Source organism: Ovis canadensis, chromosome 9 (genome assembly GCF_042477335.2).
Source record: "Ovis canadensis isolate MfBH-ARS-UI-01 breed Bighorn chromosome 9, ARS-UI_OviCan_v2, whole genome shotgun sequence".
Classification (NCBI taxonomy): Eukaryota; Metazoa; Chordata; class Mammalia; order Artiodactyla; family Bovidae; genus Ovis; species Ovis canadensis.
Window position 1 is genome coordinate 12881168 of NC_091253.1, and position 21556 is coordinate 12902723.

Below are 21556 nucleotides of genomic sequence, written 5' to 3' on the forward strand. Positions count from 1 at the left end.
GATTTTTTAAAGAGTGACTTGGATGTAACACTGTATTGTATTGTTTTCCTTTTTTTACCAGATCATTCCTTCTGTCAGATTAAAGTATAAAAACTAGAAACAAAGTAGATAATTATATAAACATAACATTTATATTTTTAAGACTTGGCAAAAAAAAAAAAATCTTGGAACTTCTCTGCTAACTCCTGAGTTACAAGTTCTGTTTTCTCCTTGAAGCTGAAAAAAAGCTTTTTATCACAACTAAAATTCAAAATAAGGCTATATCATATAATTTTGAACTGAGAACTGGACCTGACTTAGAGAAAGCAGACATATTTTCAGTTGTCATTATTCTTTTCTGTTTCTTGTAAGATTGAGCATAAGAATGTATAATATTCTTAATGTTATAAACTTTTTCTCTACTGTACAGAAATATATCTTATCATTATATATCACTTTATAGTATTTCAAAATATTTTCACGTATATTATCTCCTTTGGGATATGAATGCACAAAATATTAGAAATATACTAGACTAACCAAGCAGTATAACATCTATTTGTCATGAAACGCAAATTAGTATTTTATCAATAGCCAATACTGAGTATCCTCACAGTCCATGGTACAATGATAAACTCTATAGAATTGCAAAAATTCGATAGTTTCTAGCTATTTGGCCATGCTCCACCGCATTTTTATAATAGCTTCTCAGTGAGTTTCTGCAAGCACATAGTAGTTTTTTAAAATACAACACATCAGAGTCAAACCCAGAGGGCTGTTTCATGTCTAGCACACACATAAAGACACACCTATAGATCTTATTTTAAAACTACTGAATGTACAAAATATTATTAATAGAAAAAAAATTTAGGTGTAATTTTTATCTGCAAAAGGAATGGCACTCTCACTTCTTTCCACTGAAGAATTCTCTCATAAGTTATTTACAGGCTAAATGGAGAACTGATACCGTTACATGTGAATATACCTTTCAAAACCAGCATGGTAGAAAAAGGCCCCTATTTTAAATGAAAGCCAGGCAGTTTTTCCCTTGAGACTAAATATTCTCAAATTAAATGGTACAATCTAATCAAATCCCTAATTAGGAATATTCTAAAAGTTAAATTATTGAATGAAACATTTTTACTTCTAAGGGCTCTGATATACTACTAGCTTCTAAGTAATTCAGATTATACTCATTTTAGTATCAGTCTGCTGCTTATTCATATTTTAATATCTGGTCACAAAATTTTAACATTATGTACTCAGAAAGTGGTGTGAACACTTTATCATGTATGCAAAATTGGTAAGATTTTTCTAATGTATTATATTTCTACAATTTAGCCCAATGTGGCAACCTACTCTCATGCCCTAATCCTGCAAAATTGCTTATTGAGCTCAATGAGGCCATTAAAGAAAAGAATGGGGCCATGAAAGAAAGCTTTTTTTAGATTAAAGTAAAAAAAGAAACTGAAATCCAAAAGCAGAATTGTTTCCCAAATCCTAATGCTCACTTCAAAAAACAGAAGAAACATAAAATTGGTGTATTATGAGAAATTATAATGAGAAAATATTCTATATTTATTGGAATACATATATAATACACGTTACTAATATTCTGACTAAGTCAGATTTGAGAAACAGTGATGTTTTACGTAAATTTCAAGGCAATAATATCCTCTCAAAGCATACTGTTGGTGTGTTTATTTTCTAGAAATCCGTTGCTAAAAATCCTCTGATCAATAAATGTAACAGAAGATGATATGATATGATTAAAAAACAGGACATAGTAAAAATAGTAAAAATTCTTTGGGGGTTAAAGTGAATAGATCTTCCCTTAAAAGCCTAAGAAACACACAGAGGCAATTTCTTTCTAAATGAAATTAAGTTTTAAAAAAAGGTCTATTAATTACTTTTACTATATTTGTAGGTATGCTGAAGTTTTCACCACAGTGTTTAATTGTTTTCTAATGTGTAATAATTAGTAACAATATTATAGGAAATAAAGCTATTTGCTCTTACCCAATTTTGACACATTCTGTGCTTACTAGAGCTGAATACATGGGATATCAAATCTACTCTCAATTTCAAGGTCTGACAACTGAGATACAGCAAATTGTATTTTTTTTAAAGATACCCTGTGGGCTAAGCAATATGAACTTCATAGTCCACATAACACTGAGATATTCATGGTTTCAGGGACCACTGCCTTGTTGCCGGTACAAAATGCATGTGTTTTAAAAATGAATAATTTCTTCTCTAATTTTTTAATTCTTTAGTCATTTGCATTCAGACACAAGCACCAAATTTATATGGAACAGCCATAAAAGGCAAGATTTTCTTCTTGTACTTTTGCATCAAAATTTGTTTTTAAGCATGTTAATACAGAAAAACATGTTTATTATTTTAAACAAAGCAAATTCTTGAAATCGTACAGTTGACAATCTCTTCCATCCCGTGTAAATGTCACTGCAGGAGACCATCTGAATGTCTAGATGTCAACACTAGAATCGCAGGTGCCGGCCGACACAGGTGGCTGATGGGAATGAGGCTAAGGGTGGAGAGAGAGGACCGGGAAAGACAGCGGGACTGACAAGCAGGGGAGGGTGATTCCAAGTCCCCAAGAACATCCATCCTCCTTACCAGAACCTGAAAGTAAACACGCTGAGGTGCTGTTAAAAAAAAAATCCAAATTCCTTTCTGAATACCTCAAAGAAGACCACATTTTTTTTCTTGCAGCTTAAACACAGGAACCTTTAAATCTGGCAAAGGTGTGGCCACATAATGAAATTATCCTCTCAATTTCCTCCAGGTATAGTACAGTCTACTCCAAGAACTGATTCCTATCTCAGCTATATCAAACACTCCATGATTACTTCCAGATACACTGAAAATAATATAAAGGGAATTGTGTACAGGATGCAAAAACTCACATCCCCAAAGTGTTACAGGATACACTCATTCACTGGGTCTCGTCTTCAGACTTCTTTCTAAATATTAAATTCACAGCCATCCAGACTAAAAACCAGGTGACAACTAATGCTGACCACAGAAAAATCATCAACCTCCGGCTGCGCTGGGAAACGCGGCCTCTGCTCCTCAGGACACGCCACAGCCTCCCCTCCCGGGGGTGCATGGGCATAGGGGCCTTCTGATAACTCACGGCAACGTGGTCTCATCATGGGAACCCACATCGCCTGGACTTCCACCGTCTTGGTCCGGCTTGTCACCCGCCTCATCCTTCTCCGAGGGAGACGCACTCTCCTTTTGCTCCTCGGGGTCAGTGACTGTCTTTTCTGCCTGAGGACTGGAATTGTCCGCAACCCCGTCCTGCCCGGGGTCTCCGGGCTGGGCAGCCTCGCTGCCTGGCTCCGCACTGGGCTTGTCCGTCTCTTCTCCTGACTCCTTAGAGGCCACTTTTTTGTCTTCAGCTGCTTTACTGATCCCATGCGCGGCTGAGGAGGCGTTTTTGGAGTCTTTGGGTTTTTTGTGCATAGACGTCTGGCCTTGCTGGCCCGTGGTGGGCGGGCCGGGGGGCTTCTGGGCTTTGCTGCCCTCAAGCTGTGCTTTCCTCGGGGGTCCCCAGATAAAATTCTCTGAGGGCGTGTAATGTTTCTGGGCAAACCGTAGGAGCTTTCTCCTCTCCCTTCTGTCTCTGATTGTGTACACGAAATACTCCAGTGCACTCTGTTTAATATTGGGAATAGTATTTTCCACCAGAGCCTCATGAAGGATAAATTTTACCAGAGGAGATTTAAAACTTTCATATCCAAGCTCACCAAGGCTTTTCAGAATACGAGTGATCCTCAAATAGTTGTGCTGAGACCTGGAAGCAGGTTGAATAAAATGAAGGAAGAATATTAGGCGGGGGAAGAAGCCTGGGAATGAAAACCACTGGGAAAGTACTTTTGATCGAAGTGTAAACCATGAAAGCATGCCTTGTAATGACTTTGCTAAAAGGCGCATTAGACTCCCTGAAGAAGCGTAAAACAGAAGGTATTAAACCTCTGTGCCTCAGTGTAATGCCAATGTATATAAAACTCAAGTATAGAAAATAAATTCTCAAAAAAAAAAAGAAAAGAAAATAAATTCTCCCTGGTTTGTTAGTTCTTCACATTTGAAAAACATTTAGATTCAAAATGTATCTCCACGGATGTTGAATTATTATTTATAAAATACAGTGAGGATGAATATCGACTACACAAAGGTATCATTCTTGTCACAGGTAAACAGTGCTGGGCCTTAGCTACCAGCTGAATGCATGATTTCCAGGGTCAGCTGGTCAGCAGAATCCACCAGAAGAACCAACTCGGAAGGGAAGCAGCCAACACCATTCTACCTGGCTAGAACAATTCCGACAAAGGATGCAAAACTGACTTATTTAGCACAGCAGAGAGCGTGGGCTCTGGAGTCAGAACTGAACTCACATCCTGGCTCTGCACCTGCAGCTGCGTGAAATGATGGCATCTCGAAGGCTCAGCATCCCAGTCTGCAGATGGGGAAAAGGGCCCACACCTACCTGAGTTTGCAAGAATCAAATGAGCTGACCCATAAGCTGAGACTGTGCAACTTAAATGTTAGACACTATCTAACCATATAAATGTGGGTACTGGTATACTAAGGACCACCATGCTTGTACCCATCATAACATAATCACCCCAACTCTTTTCCATCTGTGACCTCTCTCACCTCATCTTTCCCTATCACAGAACTGACAATTTTGCCTTTACTGCCATTGATTCCAAAGATGCTTCTTTCCCCAGACTGCACTAATATCTTCTTTGTCTGAAAACTAAGGCCATTACCAGATGAAAGCCTTCCAAACCTATTCTGTCACAATTCATAATCTCACCTCCCTGACCTCACTCAGCCCAAGAGTTGCTTTATTACAAATACCTGGCTGTATCCAAAAGGAATCATTAATATGTGATTAATTTTCATGTATTAATCACATGTGTCATCAACAGCCCAGGTGAGTTATTCACCCAATACTGCCCCACAACCACCACTTATTCCTAACCTCCTTAAACCTCTTTACACCTCAGGCATTGAACTTTCTACAAGCGTCACATATACCTGCCTTAGCTTCCACAAATGCTTGGTATTCACTTAGGAATAACTAGCAACTTATTTGGGAAAAGTGGAGGATGCTGAATTATTTGAGGAGTGGAAGGACCTGGTTCCAGGACCTTGAAAGTTAATTTGGACCAAACTAAACGAACCCTGAATGATTCAGGCTCACCAAACATTGGAAAAGACAAGTACAACAGTTTTCAAGTTTCCGCCTTTCTGGGTGTTTACCAAAGTAGTGTTCTCTTAATAGTCAACTCTTTGAAGGCCAAAGGATAAAACATAGCACAGATAATGCTTCAGTTTTACGAATCAAGTACCAGACTTTTGTGACAAAACCAATTTGAGTGACGTTAAGACAAAGTGCCATTATCAGCAGGACTAACCTAGTAGTTAGATTAGGGTAGCATCTACATAGTCTGGCATCCCTGGTGGCTCAGACGGTAAAGAATCTGCCTACAATGAGGGAGACCCAGGTTTGATCCCTGAGTCTGGAAGATCCTCTGTAGAAGGGCATGACTGCACATTCCAGTATTCTTGCCTGGAGAATTCCATGGACAGAAGAGCCTGGCAGGCTACAGTGCATGGGGTTGCAAAGAGTCAGACACAACTAAGCCACTAACACTTTCACTTTCGCTACATAGTCTAATAACTTGGTAGTGAAATCCCAACATCTGCTTCCTAAGTCTATGAGAAAGAGAGGCGTGGTAACATGGAATAATATTTTCCTTTAAAAAACCAAAGAGGAGTTATATGACACAACAAAATTTACTATATTGGCAAGTAGCTCAATTTCACATATCCAATCCAAGATGAATGACCAAGATAAAATTTTCTGTATCAACACATTCTCCAATTTAAAAGTTTACATAACAGTGGAAAAGAACACACACTTGGGTTAAAGTGAATAAAGATCAGGATTATGGAACAGAATCATACAAGAAAGAAACTGGGTGTTTCAGTATGCTTTGAAACAAATGTCACCAAGAAATACAAAACAACCCACTCTCCTAATGTTGTGAGTAGACTCTGGGGTGGCTTAGCAGATCGAAGAGAGAAGCTGGGCCTGCAGCCAGAGGTGAGGGCAATGGGAAAGGCTGAAACATTTTACCTGTTTTAGTCATGGTCCTTGTTCACTAAACTTTATTTCACTTGACTTTCTTTTAATATTTTCCTCTGCTGGACTACTATAAACACACTGAATTCCCTGCTCACTCTAAAAGACTTAAGATACTATGCAGATTAAACCACACAAAAAAGCTGTACCCATGGAAAGGAAAACTGGTGGTGGAAAGAAGGAAAGAGGACAGGGTGGGAAGGGTCAGGTAACAGTCAGGCTCCCCTCCGAGTCTCAGGCCAGAAAGTCATTTAAGGAAAGCCTTCTGCTTCCAACCGCCAGTTAAGAGTGGGAGAGACAATTAAACCCCAAGGAGGATTTAGGCAGACAAACCTGGTTTGTCCGCCACTTATTCATTCAACAAATATTTACTAAACAAGAGTGCTATTCCAACCAAGAAAAAAAAAAAAACCAACCAAGTTGGAAATGGAGGTTCTCTCAAATGACATTCATGAGCACACAGAAGACGAGACATCATCAGATCCTCTTCTGAGGCTGACTCTTGCCATCCTTCATGTCAACCGACTACCTGCACAGAGCTGTCTTTGAGGGTATGACACAAGTGCTTAGAAACCGCGCACAGAGAGCTCGGGGGGAGCTCTCTGCATCATTCCAGCGTAAGCGCTCTATCGTCAGTCGCTAAATCATGCCCAACTCTTTGCGACCCCATGGACTGTAGCCCACCAGGCTCCTCTGTCCATGGGATTCTCCAGGCAAGAATACTGGAGTGGGTTGCCATGTCCTTCTCCAAAGTACTCTGTATAAATCAAATTTAACTTGAGTTATGAGTTAACAGGTCTTCTAGTCAAGATCGTAAAGTTTTATGCCCACATCTTGAGTGTTTTACTACAAGTCACCATTTTAATAGTGTTGATTATAAATAATAAATAGAAGGCTCAGACAGTAATGCTTCTACTCATTTTACCAAAGCAAGATCAAAGTTATAGAAAAATACACACAAAAAATTAGTTTACCAATGTACAAAAATGCTGTTTGGTGTAAAGACATATTTCTTAGGTTAGTTTTAATTTTTTTCTCTTGGTATTTGCCCCATTCAGCTAATTATAATGTGCTAAAAATGTTCTAAAGTTTTTGGTTTTATAGTCCAGTGCTCATAAGTCACCCTATAATTAAGGGGGAAAAAAAGGCCAGTTTGCATGCAAAGAAAATAATTTTTTTAAATTGGGGTATAAGTATTAATGAAAGTTATAAATATCCAAGCAAAATAACACAGAAAATCAGTTCCAGATAAACTGCTAAAATTTTCTTCACAGGTGTTTCAATTTATTAATAAAAACTGGGCTTCTGATTTTGACCTATAAGGCGATGATTCTAATTTTCTCTCTTTCTAAAATGTATAAGTACCTCTCAGTCTTATAAAGTGGTTTTTACAGTAAGTCCCCTACATACAAATGAGTTCGCTCCAAGAGCATATTCTAGGTCCATTTTGTTCGGAAGTCCAACAAAATTAGCCTAGATATCCAACTAACATAATTGGATATTTAGTACTGTACTGTAATAGGTTTATAATACTTTTCACACAAGTAATACATAAAAATACACAAAAAAATAAAGAAAACATTTTTAATCTTACAGTACAGTACCTTGAAAAATACCACCTACACCACTGCTGCTTTTATGCTTGCTTCCAGATATCCTGGGCTTGAAATAAAGATACTGAGCTGCTGTACTCTATACAGTATTGTTCAGTAAAGTACACAAAAGCACCGCCACTTGTGGAGGATGCACACAGGTGACAATGTACACCACACCCATGAACTAACTTACAACATGGGACATGTGAACGCACGTTTGCACCTTTGAAAGTTCACAGCTTGAAGGTTCATATGTAGGGGACCTCCAGTATATGTCATAGGCTTAATTATGGATTTGATCTAAGAAGGCACAGTGCCTGAGACGCAGCCCGAGCTACCAGAAGCATACAGCCTAGGAGAGGGGCTAGAAAAGCCTATACGAACAACCATAAATGCTGAGAAACACGGTATAAACAGGGAGTGAGGCTACACTTGACTGTGGGCAGTAGAGTGGCTACAGGAATAAACAGTTCTGAAACCAAGCAGTCATATTTCTACCTGGAATATCATTCTTTTTTTTTTTTGCTGTTGTTATTGTTATTTTGTTTTGCTTTAGAATATAGAACAGGGAATAAAGTGCAGATGAGCTTTTATATATATATATATAATAACTTGCCTGAGACAGAAAATGCATCTCAACACTTACCATTGTATCTAGTATATACCAGTTACTTGAAAATTTGTTGAAACAACAAATGACCAATGATTTCAGTTTCTTTTCTAAATTATTTCAAAACTCAAAAGGTAGATAGCATTTGATTTCATAGATTTTCTATACTTGTTCCACTGATATTAATTTATCATACACTATTAACCTTCTGCTTCAAAAATTTTGGATAAAAAATCTAACAGTCATCTAAATGCAGACACAAAACATACATTAAAAATTTTTGTTGTCTCATTTTCTTTTCTAAGATGAGCTTTTGAATTCAAATCCATGGGTCCATCTGCTTGTGGCTCTATGTGCCATAGAGAATTCCAACCCAGAGAAAACCCATGCCTTGGGGACTCACTGCAGGGCCTCTACTTACTCATTCAGATGCTGAAACCTTTCCTGCCAGTTAACAGCCCGTGCAACGTTTCCAGTTTTATCTATCAGCTTTATTCCAAAAAACTCTAACATCATTTTATAAGCCAGGAGGAATCTTCTTATTGCTTCCTTTGTTTTCTTGAATTCCTAATGAAAAAGAGAAAAATTTGGCGGAGTGACTCAGAATTACCAGGGCCATCAAATGGCAACATTAATTTGGTTAACTCGCATGAAATGAAATCAGCTTGCCTCACCTCAATTTCATAGGTAGTTAGCTCTTTAGCATAAAAGTTCAAGCCTTGTTCTCTCAGAGGGAAAAGCCTATGTTTTAGAGAAATAATATTTGTATATTAGTGATCTCTGGGAAGCACACGTGATTAAACAGGTTACGGTTCGAGAGAGAGAGCAGGTGACTGACCATTGGATGTAGGTGTGGTTGTGCTCCAGCTTCTCGTAGTCCCCTTTCCACTTATTGAGAACTTCTTCAATGTAAACACCTGCAGAGGAAAGATTCAGAACATGAACGAGGTGTTAGAACACTGTTGAAGGCATCTTGAGACTGAATCACTTAAGCATTGCGTTAAAATTTTTTAAAACGTTAATAACAGCACGCAAGAGCAATGCCTTTATAAGATGAAAACCCTATGCCACAGACTCAGTGGTGAAATAAGTCTAATTGAAAAGAAAAGTCATGGCACCTCAAATCACAGAAAACTCTATTGGACGCTTACTCCAAAGTAGAAGCTGGCAAACGATGGCCTGCCATCTGTTTTATAAATAAAGCTTTTTTGGAACACAGCCATGCATATCCATTCATGTATTATGTATTTAAACCGAGTAGTTGCAACAGATATGGTATGGCCCACAGAGCTGAGTGTATTTACTCAATGGCCCTGTACAAAGAAAGTTGGCCAGCCCCTGCCCTTGAGAGCCATTGAGTTCTTTAAATACTAAACCAAATAAAAATGAAATGTATCCCAGGCAAAAAGGAAGGAAGAGGACAAAGGTGGGAGGGAGAGAATGCAGAGAAAAGTCGGAAAAGGGGAAGGAAAGGGAGGAAAGAAAATGTAAAGGCCGAAGTGTTGAGTGCTTTCTAGCGGCAGGACCGCTCCCACAGTGCAGCCAGCCCGCTGAATCTGCCCAGCACCGTCTCAACCCAGCATTTCTGGAGCATTGCTCCTCCTGCTTGACTACTGACAAAACAGTAAGATCTGCTCAGTCACACACCAGCAAAACCAGGAGCGGAACGCAGGTCTTTATGGTCCTGAAACATAAGCCCTCTTCTTCACCACATCCTGTCCTTCTCCTAGAAGAACTTATTCAGGCAAAATTCTGCTTCCCAAATCTGTCTAGGTCCTCACAATTAACTGTAGCCACTTAGTCAATTTTACAGAAAACTCACAACATAATACCATTCTAAACATAGCTCATCTCACTACTGTTTCCTCCAGAGGTCACCGGTTTGTATCAGAGAACCTCATGCTCAAGGTTTTTGGTAAAACGTTGTTAGTTAATCCTCAGCCTATTGAAAACATTTACCCCTATAATTTCCCATTTGTTTCCCCTTCCATTTCCCTTTCCTTCTACTTAACAAGTAAAATATTGGGCTGGCCAAAAAGTTCATTCAGTTGGGGAATATATTTTTCAATAAAGTTCTTCGTGAAAATGAAAAATAGTCCTTTTATTTGTACTTAAAACCTAACAAACTTTTGGTCAACCCAATACATGTCATTGCAGACATGTTTACTAACAAGTGTGGTGTGTGTGTGTTCACACATACTGGGAAGGAAAATGTGAATTGATGTAATTTACATAATAAACTAGAATAATATTTTATGTGACCATACCTAAAACTTTTGACCCCCACTAGTCTTATAAGATTTCCAAATTAAAAAAAAAAAAGATTTCCAAATAAATTTTGTGATAAAGATTACCAAAAAAAAAGATTCATTGCTTTAAGTTATTGCTCTAAATTACTACCTCAAAAATAAATTCACTGGTAGAAATACAAAAAAAAAAAAATGAAGTTAAACATTGTCATTATCTCTGTCTTCAATGTGTTCAGTATTTGAAGGCATCCCTTTGGGTAAATTGTATCAAAGTCACATCAGAGTCAAATGAACAATCTACCACTGCATTTCTTCAAAAGTTTTTCTTACCCCAGGTCCTAAAAAGACAATTAATTAATCTTATTTCAATTAGTATATAAAGCAGTTTCCACCATTAGAAAATACAACAGAGCATTTTCACCTAGAGGGTTCCTTCCAAATCGGGGCAGACTTCTGGGACACCAGAAAATAACTAAAGTCAAGTGGATTGACTTGTCAGCAATACACCCTACTTCCCAACTGGTTTGTCTGCCAGTGTCCAATGTAGGGAACTCCTTAAGCATTTCTAAGAACTAACTTGGTTCTGCTTTGCAACCCATGACCCTCATTCCCTGATTCACCCTGCTGTGAATTTGGCTCAGTTTCCACTGAGAGCAAAGAGCCGCAGCCAGGGCCATCTGGTCACCTCACAGAGACAAGGGCTTTATGTAGAGCAGCCGTCTTTCCGGCTTGACCTGGATAAAGTGAGATTGCCCACCATGAGCCACAGTCTGGTGCCGGGGGGAGTCAGGCATAGGTACCGTGGGGACTGCACCCTCTCACTACAGATTTAGAAAAGACCCTAGGAAAGCACCTGCAGAGCTGCGGAGCTGGGTGGAGACCTGCACTGTGCCTAGCTCCCTCCCTAAGATACCGAGACGCTGAAGCTAGCTCCTCTAGCTTCCTGACCTTGAACCTGAAAACCAACAGGAAAGATGATCCCAACAGAAACACCACGTTCAATCATGTTCTCTAGACTTTGGGGTCACGGCACAGTGAAAGGAACACTAAATTCTGGAACCGAGACCCAAGTCTATGATGGAGTGAACCAACCAACCAGTCATTCCAACATCAAGATCCAGCGACTTCATCTTCAAATTGAGGAAACTGAATTTGTTCTCCCCTAATATTTCTTAATAATCTGATACCCTAGGTTTCTAGAAATCTCCTTTTCTCCTCTCACAGAAATGGCCCCCACTACCTTCCAGATAGAAGTCACCACTGTAAACAGGTGGTGGGAAGGAACTGATAATCCTCAGGTTACTCCTCCAGAATCTGCCGAGTGGATGCTCACAGCTCAAGGGTCTAGACTCCGGGGACACAAGGGACTGCAGGGCAGAGTCAAGCCAGACACCGAACCAACACGCTGAGAATGGACCGAGCAGGGAGTAAACAAAGAATGGCTAGCGCTACTACTACTATTTAAAGTTTGCTTTTTACCAAGGTAGCGGATTACTCACCATCGGGCTTAAATGGAATTTTATTCTTATAAAAACGAAGATTGCTCAAGTCATTTTGATATCGGATATCTTTGAAGTTCTGCTAAAGGAAAAAATAAATCAATCTCCAGCACATGGACACATGAAAAAAGCACAAGGACCTTCCTTGTACATTTGCTCATTGGCACCGTAAAATAACAGCAACAGAAGGGAAATATTTTACAGTTTAGAAAAAAATCCTTCTATAGTCTTACTGGGTATTGGTGTCGGTATTTGTACAAATCCCTCGCAGCATAAAAACTTCTCTTTGGCTTGGCAGGTGCTTCAGTGGAATCAGTCCCCTAAAATAAAAGGGGAAATTCCATTTACATTTTGAAGCAAGACATTTTCACCGAGGAATTTTCAGAACAAACTTGAAATAACAAGCCCACATAAAGAAAGGCTGAACCGTGTCCAGCTATCCATTGAGTGAAGATATTTTAAATGTCCTTTTAATAATGCTTACTAGCAACATTTGTTGGCTCTCTCGTTTCCTGACTTGAAGCCAGTAACATTTGTTCTGAGGTGTTTTACTAAATAAAAAACTTTATTATTTACCAAAAGCCTATAGAGGCCAAATACTATGGATCAGTATCTATTAGAAACAGAACTTACAATGAATTAAAGACCAGAGGTTAGACAAGTGATTTTATGACTAAATTTATTTTAAAATATTTTACATAATATGAAAAATGTTAAGATAATAAGTCAATCCTACAAAGAAGATTGTCATCAATCTTGCAATGTTTAGTTGTACTTGGAAGTCAAATAATATTTGTGAAGGAAAAGGGGGCTTTTAAAACAAACTAAATAGCCTTCTAAACTCCATCCTTCACAGTATATAACAGGCACACAAAGGCATGAATAACCTTTGGTTAATTCAGTGATAATACAATGTGATATAAGGTATATGTGTGTATGTGTTAGTCACTCAGTCGTGTCCGACTCTTCGTGATCCCTCGGACTGTAGCCTGTTCACCTCCTCTGTCCATGGAATTTTCCAGGCAAGAATACTGGGGTGGGTAGCCGTTCTCTTTGTGAAGGTAGCAGATTTCAAACATATACACAAAGTAGTATAATTCTCAGCTGGAATGAACTTCACATTGTGGTAACCTGTATGTGGTAGTTTACTTACACTTTTAAAATTCTAAACAAAATTCCCAGCTCCACAGCAATTTTTAAAGGAAAAGACAGAAGTCAATATAATCAGTTCTCATGGTCTTAACTCCACGTGCTACCATAATGTACAAGAACGTGCTTTGGGTCCAGAGTCATGCAGAAGGGCAGAGACTGCTGAGGAAGATGAAACAGATGACAAAGCTGGAGTCTGAATATTCATTAAGAGGTTCGCCCACCTTTCCTCATCGGCCCCCGCCCCAGTCGGTGCTGACAGACTGGCATCCTCCAAGCAGATTCTGAAGCAGCATGAGTCTCACTATTACTACAAGTACAGAGCAACTTACTTTAACTCCAAACTAGCTGATGTTTAACAATAGCTGCTCCTTACATAAGCAAGGAAAAGCTTATATTCTGGTCCTCACCACACGTTTCAAAATAGCTCTGCCTAGCAGGTTTCTGGATCTCTTTAGCCTATGCTACAACCCCATGACTCATCATCCCAGAAGCATAAAGAAAGCACTTTTCCACTTACCAGGCACATATATTATTTCATTTGATTCTTATAACCCACCTGGGAGGCCATCAGGAGTGCTTCCATCTTAGAAACAAGGGAACCCAGGCTTGGAATAAAGTTCAATAACTATTGCCCAGAGCCCAGCGATAGGGCCAGACGGAGAACCCCAGGCTGGAGGCTCCAAGGCTGACTAATTAGGTCTGAATCAATTTCAGCTCTACCCAATGCGAAGGACAGTCATAGAAACCATGGTGGAATATCAACAGTTCAAAACTAGGAGTCAGGACACTTGGACTGAGTCTTTAACTCAGCTGCTGACGTGTGAGGCTTTTAACTGCATCTTCATTTGATCATCTGCGAAATGAAGAGAATGACTCACGCCCTACCTATATTTCCCAGTGTTATGCTGAGAACGCCGGCCTCCTCCAGGCTCTAAACGCGCCAGCCTGCCAGCATCACCATGCTCCCTCCCCTTCCTGCTCCTACAGGCTCTCCTCCCCGGTCCCTTTCACCTGCTCAGCGACAGATTTTGTTCTTTAATATTTTATCACTAAGTCTCGTGTCCCCCAAATTTCCCTGTCCTCTGGGTCATTGCCTTCAGCAAACATGCTGTAGTATCTCTAATCTTAAACATGCATCAACTAGGACTGACCCAAACTCCCCTCAATGACAGATCCATAGCTTTGCTCCGGTTTATAGCAAAACATTCCCAGACAGTTGCCCATAGTCCCTGCCTGTCTCCCCTTCTCTCACAACCCACCCCAACCAGGCTATCATCCTCTGCACGCCATCAAAATGGCTTTTATGAACATCACCTAACACATTCCCATCTCACTGAGCAGCTTTCCCAGCGCTCCACCCAGGTGACTTCCCAGCAGCACGGGGCCAACTGACATCTGTCCTCAAACACAGTCACACGCCACACCTGCCCCGGTTTGGTTCTGCTCCATCTCACTGGTCGCCCCTGGGCAGCTTCATCTTTGACTTCTCTCCCTCACATGATCTCCACGGAGCAGTGCCCAGGGCCTGTCCACATTTCTCATGCTCCTTGAAGATCCCAGATCTTCCCATGACTTTAAATACCTCCATTCTTACATGCTGAAGATTCCAGTCCTGGACTGAGGCTTTACTCATAATGAACTACTCATCAACTCCCCTTGGATGTCTTATAGGATATTAAACTCAAGGGGACTCTTGATTTAACCTCTGATGCTGCTTGCTACCTTAGACTTCCCCATCTTGGTGAATGGCACAGTCATTTGTCAACTAGTCACTTGGACTAGGAATACAGCAACAGAGCTGGTGAAAAGTCGTTTTTCTACTTTTTAGCAGTCTAAAAAGTAGACTGGGTTAGACTTTAAAGGTAGCTCCATCAGTTCTTGCAAATGACCATGGGGAGTAGGGAGCAAGTAAGGTGGACATTCAAAAGCAGCATTAAAGAGTAGACATTACATGGTGATCCTGACAAGAAAAATTAATCATTAAAGGGGAAAAGAAAAGATTGGAGCCATCTACCATTTACTGGGGTTGTGATTAACTGATTGAAACATGAATTATAAACCTGTTTCATATAGATGGACCAGGTTAGTTGGACGAAATCTGACCAGATTTTTTTTTTTTTTTTTTGACATCCCAAACTTCTTCATTGAGATACGAGTGGAAGGGAAAAACAATGAATTTGCAAGGCAAGACAACCAGCAGCAGGGGCAAAGAGACAATGAGGTCTCGGGTTCTGCCGCAGGTGACAGGCAGACTTGGGTCTGCACCTCTCTTTCCCTGGATGATCCTGGGCAAACTTCTCTTTCTAGGCCTCAGTTTTCTCCAAAACGGGAGTTCAAAAGAGCAACTGCCACCACACTCCACTCCAAAAACTGCAGTTAGGAAGCACACGTGTATAGCAAGAGCTTGTACAGTTTGCTGCTGACCCAAACAGAAGATTGTCAAGACGGATGAGGCAGCCTTTCTGTAAAATACACCTTCTGATTCCTCTGCTAGAGCCGAGAGACCTTGGTCTCCACTTCCCAGCCTCTTCCCCTCACGGCTGAGGAGGGCCTGACCCAGTAACCCTGCCTGTTAGAGCTGAGCCAGGCGCCCTTCAGAGGCTTGGTCATGCAAGTCCTCTCTTCTAAAGTTTCCTGATTTTTCAGTCCATCAGAGGTTAGAAGGGTTACTAACCTCTCCTCCGAACTGAAGCAGGCAGATGACTTCAGCATATCTGGATCAACAAGTCTTCTGGGTAAAAAAAAGATGTTTGGAGCATGCCCTGAACTCCTGGGTCAGAAGGCCTGACTTGGAACTCTGGCATTTTCACGTCGGATGGGGACCTTCCAGAGATTCCTAAAGGCTGGAGACCCCGCTGCAGGGAGAGGGCTCGCTGCCCCCACCACATTCTGGATGATTTTTTTTTTTGAAACCAATAACACGCACTAGACGGGTTTTCACCATCCTCTATTCTCAGGCAGGTTACCCCCACCCTGCCTTCCATCACCCGGCTGCGCTGCGGAGGCTGAGAAGACACTCTGCCAAGTTGGGTTCTGCCCGGGGGAGCGGGGGGGCGAGGGAGGGACCCTCCGGCCGGTGCCCGCGCTCAGGCCCCAGGCCGTCCGCGGGCGGCCCGGGGCGACCCCAGTGCGCAGGGCCTGGGTCCCCGGGCTGCCGCAGGAGGACGAACCGCCGCGCCCGCGCGCGCCCGGACCCTGCGGGCTGGGGTCGCCCGCGGCCGCCCCCCGCCCCACCCCGGCCCGAGGCCCCGGCGGCCGCCTACCTGCTCTGCGCCCGCCGCCTCGGGGTCCGGCTCCGGCGCGGGGCCGGCGCGGGGCCGGCCGCCGGCTCGCTCCGGGGGCTCCTGGGGCTCGGCGAGCTCTGGGGGCTGCGCGGGCTCCCGCCCCGGGCCCTCGCCGCCGCCCGGCCCCGGCTCCTCGAGCTCGGGCTCCGAGTCCGTCTGCCAGGTGGAGTCGCAGTCCTCCACGGTGGTGGGCTCGCGCACGCTGACCCCGCCGAGCAGGTTGCCCATCGGAGAGGCGGGCGCGGGGCGCGGCGGGGCTGCGGGGCGCCGGCTCCGGGCTCCGGCTGGCGGCGGCGCTAGGGCCCGGGCAGGGCCGCGGCCGGGGCGCTGGGCGGCACCTCGGCGCCCGGCCCGCTCTGCCTGCGCGCGGCGAGCGGCAGGCGCAGGGCGGGGAGGAGCCCGCGGCCCCGGGGCCGCCGCCGCCCGCGCCCGAGCCCGCCCATCGCTCCCGCCTCCCGGCCCGACGCGCGCCGCTCCCGCTGCGCTGCCCCGCGGAGGGCCCTCTGCCCTCGGCCTCCGACCCGCCCCGGGCTTGGACAGGGGTCCGAGGAGGTGTCGCCTTCTGCGGGCGATTCCCGTCCGCACCCCGCCTCCTTCCCGGCCGGTCTTGGAGGGATTGGCCGCGGCAAGAATTCGCAGCTGCTGGGGATGGGGCAGCACATCCACAGAAAACCCGAGCTACAGGGACTGCGTCTGGGCTGACACTCGCAGCGCCGCGGACACGGAAAGTCAAAGCCGTAGCCACCTCATCCAGGCAGCAAAACCAGCGAGAACCACCAGACGCTCACATGCATCCCTGCATGCTTTCGCTAATACCCACTCTGCATCGGTGCTCCGGATAGAATAAAAACTCAGGAACCTTGATCCCTTGTCTGTTCTGAAATGGGAGGGACAGCCAGGGAAAGGGTGTCATAGAAGTAATTAAAGCTGGCTTCCCTGGTGTCTCAGCTGGGAGAGGATCCGCCAGCAATGCGGGAGACCTCGGTTCGATCCCTGGCTTGGGAAGATCCCCTGGGTTCGATCCCTGGGAAAGGAAAGGAAAGGCCAGAAGTATTCCGGCCTGGAGAATCCCATGGACTGTAGGGTCGCAAAGAGTCGGACATGAGTGAGCCGCTTTCACTTTCACGTTCAAAGGTAAAACAGCACAGTCTGATAAAACAAGTGGCTCCTATTAACTTTGTATCATGACCTTCCGACTAGAGGCGGCCACGCCTGCACACCCTGTCTGCTGACCGAGGACTGGAAAAAAAAAAAAAAAGAGTCCAATGTATAAGCCTAAATTGCTGTGCTTGAAATAAACAGTTTCTGGAAATAGACCTGCCTTATGACCCAGCAATCCCACTGCTGGGCATACACACGGAGGAAACCAGAATTGAAAGAGACACGTGTTCCCCAATGTTCATCACAGCACTGTTTATAATAGCCAGGACATGGAAGCAACCTAGGGGTCCATCAGCAGATGAATAGATAAGAAAGCTGTGGTACATATACACAATGGAGTATTACTCAGCCATTAAAAAGAATACATTTGAGTCAGTTCTAATGAGGTGAATGAAACTGGAGCCGATTATTACAGAGTGAAGTAAGACAGAAAGAAAAACACCAATACAGTATACTAACACATATATATGGAATTTAGAAAGATGGTAACAATAACGCTGTATGCGAGACAGCAAAAGAGACACAGATGTATAGAACAGTCTTTTCTATACTCTGTAGGAGAGGGAGAGGGTGGGATGATTTGGAAGAATGGCATTGAAACATGAATAATGTCATATAAGAAACGAATTACCAGTCTAGGTTCGATGCAGGAGACAGGATGCTTGGGGCTGGTGCACTGGGATGACCCAGAGAGATGGTCTGGGGAGGGAGGGGGGAGGGGGGATTCAGGATTGGGAACTCATGTACACCTGTGGCGGATTCATGTTGATGTATGGCAAAACCAATGCAGTATTGTAAAGAAAAATAAAGTAAAATTTAAAAATAACAATTAAAAAAATAAACAGTTTCTTTCTAAATGTTTCATGATGTAATGGGAGACTGCATCAAGAATGATGGGCGGCTCCTAGGGCGAGAAGAGGCGAACAGGATGCCCATTCCACAGGGAAGTCAAGATGGCTTCTCTTCAAGCATTGCAACTGCGGCTCCACCCATAATCAGTTTCTGACCTTGGCCAGGTCACACAGCTTCTTTAAACCTAAATTTCCTCGTCTATAGAATAGAACCTGATTCTCTCTTCCATGTCCCTTATAGCCCTGACTTACTATGATCCATGAGTGACCTGAAACTAATAAGTAATAGACACACAAACAGACCAGATGCATAAAAAGACTTGTTGGTCGTAGGGCTTACTGAAGGAAAAATGGGCAGCACTAGGATCTGGGAGTTTGGCGTCGTCTTCCTCTGGCAGAGGACCAGAACGAGGCGCAGAAGTAAGTGGTGCCTGTCTAGCCGTGGGCATCCTAGGAAAGAAAGTGTAGTGCCAGTTGCTGCGCCCGGGTGCTCCAGCAAGTGGTCTAGATGTCTGTAAGTGAGAATTGGCCTCATGTTAGTTGTGCTCCTCCCATTGGGAGGTGCAGTCTAACTCTCCACCTTTTGAATCAAGGCTGACCCCTGTGGCTTGCTTTGGAAAACAGAATATGGAGGATTTTCCAGAAAATCTGGTTTTTACAGGATTAAGGTATAAGGAACCTTGCATCTTCCCCTGAGGCCTTGGGAACCTACTCGTGTAGCCCTGAACTATCATTGAAGAAGTTCTCTTCCCTTGAGACCACCATGCCAGAAAGGCCACCCTGTCTGTCTTCTGGTCACCAGGACCAGCTGGGGATCCTGCCTGCCAGGGTCCCCTGCTGCATCCTTCAGGGCTTTATTAGATCCTCCAGACTTGCGCATCTGCCCGCTGACCTCTTACTGACCTCCACTGATGCCATGTGGAACAAAGGAACCACCCAGCAGAGTCTTGCTCAAATTCCTGACCCTCAAAATAGGAAAAACAGTAAAGGGAATACTATTTAAAGTCACTGAATTTTGCAGTAGCCTGTTACACAAATGATGGCACAATGAAAAACATCTGTAAAAGCCTGCATATATTTGTATATATAACTGCTGCAATTAAGTCTTTACCTTTTCCACCACCTTTTGGCAAATGTATCAGTTTTTATGGGGCTACAGATTTTGTGCCATTGTGCAGTATATTTTCTAAAGAATGTAATTTACATGAACTATTGCCAAAAACCTTAAGCAGTGATTTTTAAAAGTTTGGAAGCAATGCTTGATCATATTGTATCCAATATACGTGTTTAGGAAAGTTGATTCTGGAGGTCTCTCATCTTTTAGGTTCTGTACACAGGAATTACTCTACCTGAAAACCTAAATGTTTTCATTATTCCTAACTTTGACAGTATTTATTCATTGACACCAAAGAAGCATGTCTTTGTTTCATAGGAAAAAATTCAACACTCGTTGCCATGCGCATATTAATTTTTAATTGATGTATATTAACTCGAATCAGTATTCACCCAGTGAATCTTCAAGAATATTGAGTTCAGTAATTAAATAAGTATACATGTAATGAGGAGAAACTACTGTCAAAATGGCCTATAACATCTGACTCCCTGCACCCAGAAGCTATCCTAAGCTCTCCAGATATTACAGCCATGTTCCAGTGTAGCTTTTTCCCACTTTATCACGGTTTCAGCCATGTCCTTGAAGGGTGAGTTGACAATCAGGGGGACCCACTACTTCAAGATCTAAATTTTTTTGACTAGAATCCAAGGCATATGTGCCATAATTTTTTGTTTTAAATAGTGAGTTGTATCTTAGGGACTTTAATAGAGAAGGTTTCTTGTTATACATTTCCTTTAAGAGCTTTTCAAATAAAAGGAAAAGGCAGACCAAAGGCCATTTTATCTAACTTCAGGAGTTAATATCTCAGTAACTCTTGGGAACTGAAGACCCATGGAGAAAAAAACATATATATATGTTATTAAAAAAAATCACTCTCTTTTAACAAAAGCAACTCCATTGCCATTATTTCCAAGGGGACACTTTTTGTTTTATTGTTTTAAGAGGAAAGATCTTCCCTGGTGGCTCAGATGGTAAAGGATCTGCCTGCAATCCCAGAGACCTGGGTTCAATCCCTGGGTGGGGAACAGCGCAGGGAGAAGTAACTGACATCCTTGGCAGACCTGGGAAGTCAGCTGCCCTGGCTGTGTCCATCATGTGTCTTCTGCAGCCATTTTCAGGCCGCTGGAGTGTTGGGCTAATATCCCAATGTATGAACACAACATATTCAAGGAAGAAGCAACGGATTCTATGGTGCATCTTATTCTTGAGATATTTAGATGTGAAGAGCTGTACATTCTACAATTCATGCATTATGATGGTTTGCTAAAAGAGAAGTTTAACGTTTTTAAAGGACTCATTTATTTCTAAGAAACAGTTTACAATTCAAAGGCCGATTCTAGATCCATATCCAGTACTGAGTATTTTCATAGCTTAAAGCCCTCTGTTCAATCACATGAAAATTATTAATGAAGCAAAAGTAAATGTTCATAGACTGTATGAGTGTTTAATTAGTGTATAATAAGATATCAGTGAAGGCAGGTTGAAATTAACCTGATAAGAATTTGGTAGTAAATCATCATTTGCATGAATATGCAAATAAATTCAGCTTGTAGACTAAAAATAGAATCATGTTTAAATTTAAAAAGTAATAAGATTTGTTCAATAACAGTGATTGGAGTCTTTAGTTGAACAAGTCAGCAGCTTTTAGACCTATACTTTGGGTTTTCATTTCACACACTGTACTGAAAATAGAAATGAAAAGATCTTTTCTAGCTATACTTTAAGAAAACAAAACATTCAAAATTTTTAAATAAAATTGGCATAAAAGCTATTAAATATAGGAAATTTTTTACCTCAATCAAAAAAGGAAAAGAATTTTGCCTATCACCTCCAAAGTTATTTTTTATTTTCCGTGAATAAAAATAGATATGTAGCCCC

At 42.3% G+C, this 21556-nt stretch overlaps 1 protein-coding gene across 2 annotated transcripts; it reads right to left on the minus strand.

The window, feature by feature from the left end:
* Positions 1 to 1270: 1270 nt before the first annotated feature.
* On the minus strand, positions 1271 to 17113 carry OGFRL1 (opioid growth factor receptor like 1). 2 transcript variants are annotated; one of them, XM_069599479.1, is made up of 7 exons: positions 16532 to 17113; positions 12350 to 12436; positions 12117 to 12195; positions 9207 to 9285; positions 9043 to 9109; positions 8790 to 8935; positions 1271 to 3802 (listed from the first exon to the last, which is right to left on the minus strand). In XM_069599479.1, the coding sequence occupies exons 1-7, from the start codon at positions 16778 to 16780 to the stop codon at positions 3136 to 3138; spliced, it is 1374 nt and encodes a 457-aa protein (XP_069455580.1). In that variant the 5' UTR covers positions 16781 to 17113; the 3' UTR covers positions 1271 to 3135. The 2 variants fall into 2 exon arrangements, with proteins under 2 accessions (XP_069455580.1, XP_069455579.1); XM_069599478.1 differs by having other exon boundaries at positions 12117 to 12198; positions 16532 to 17051.
* Positions 17114 to 21556: the final 4443 nt, after the last annotated feature.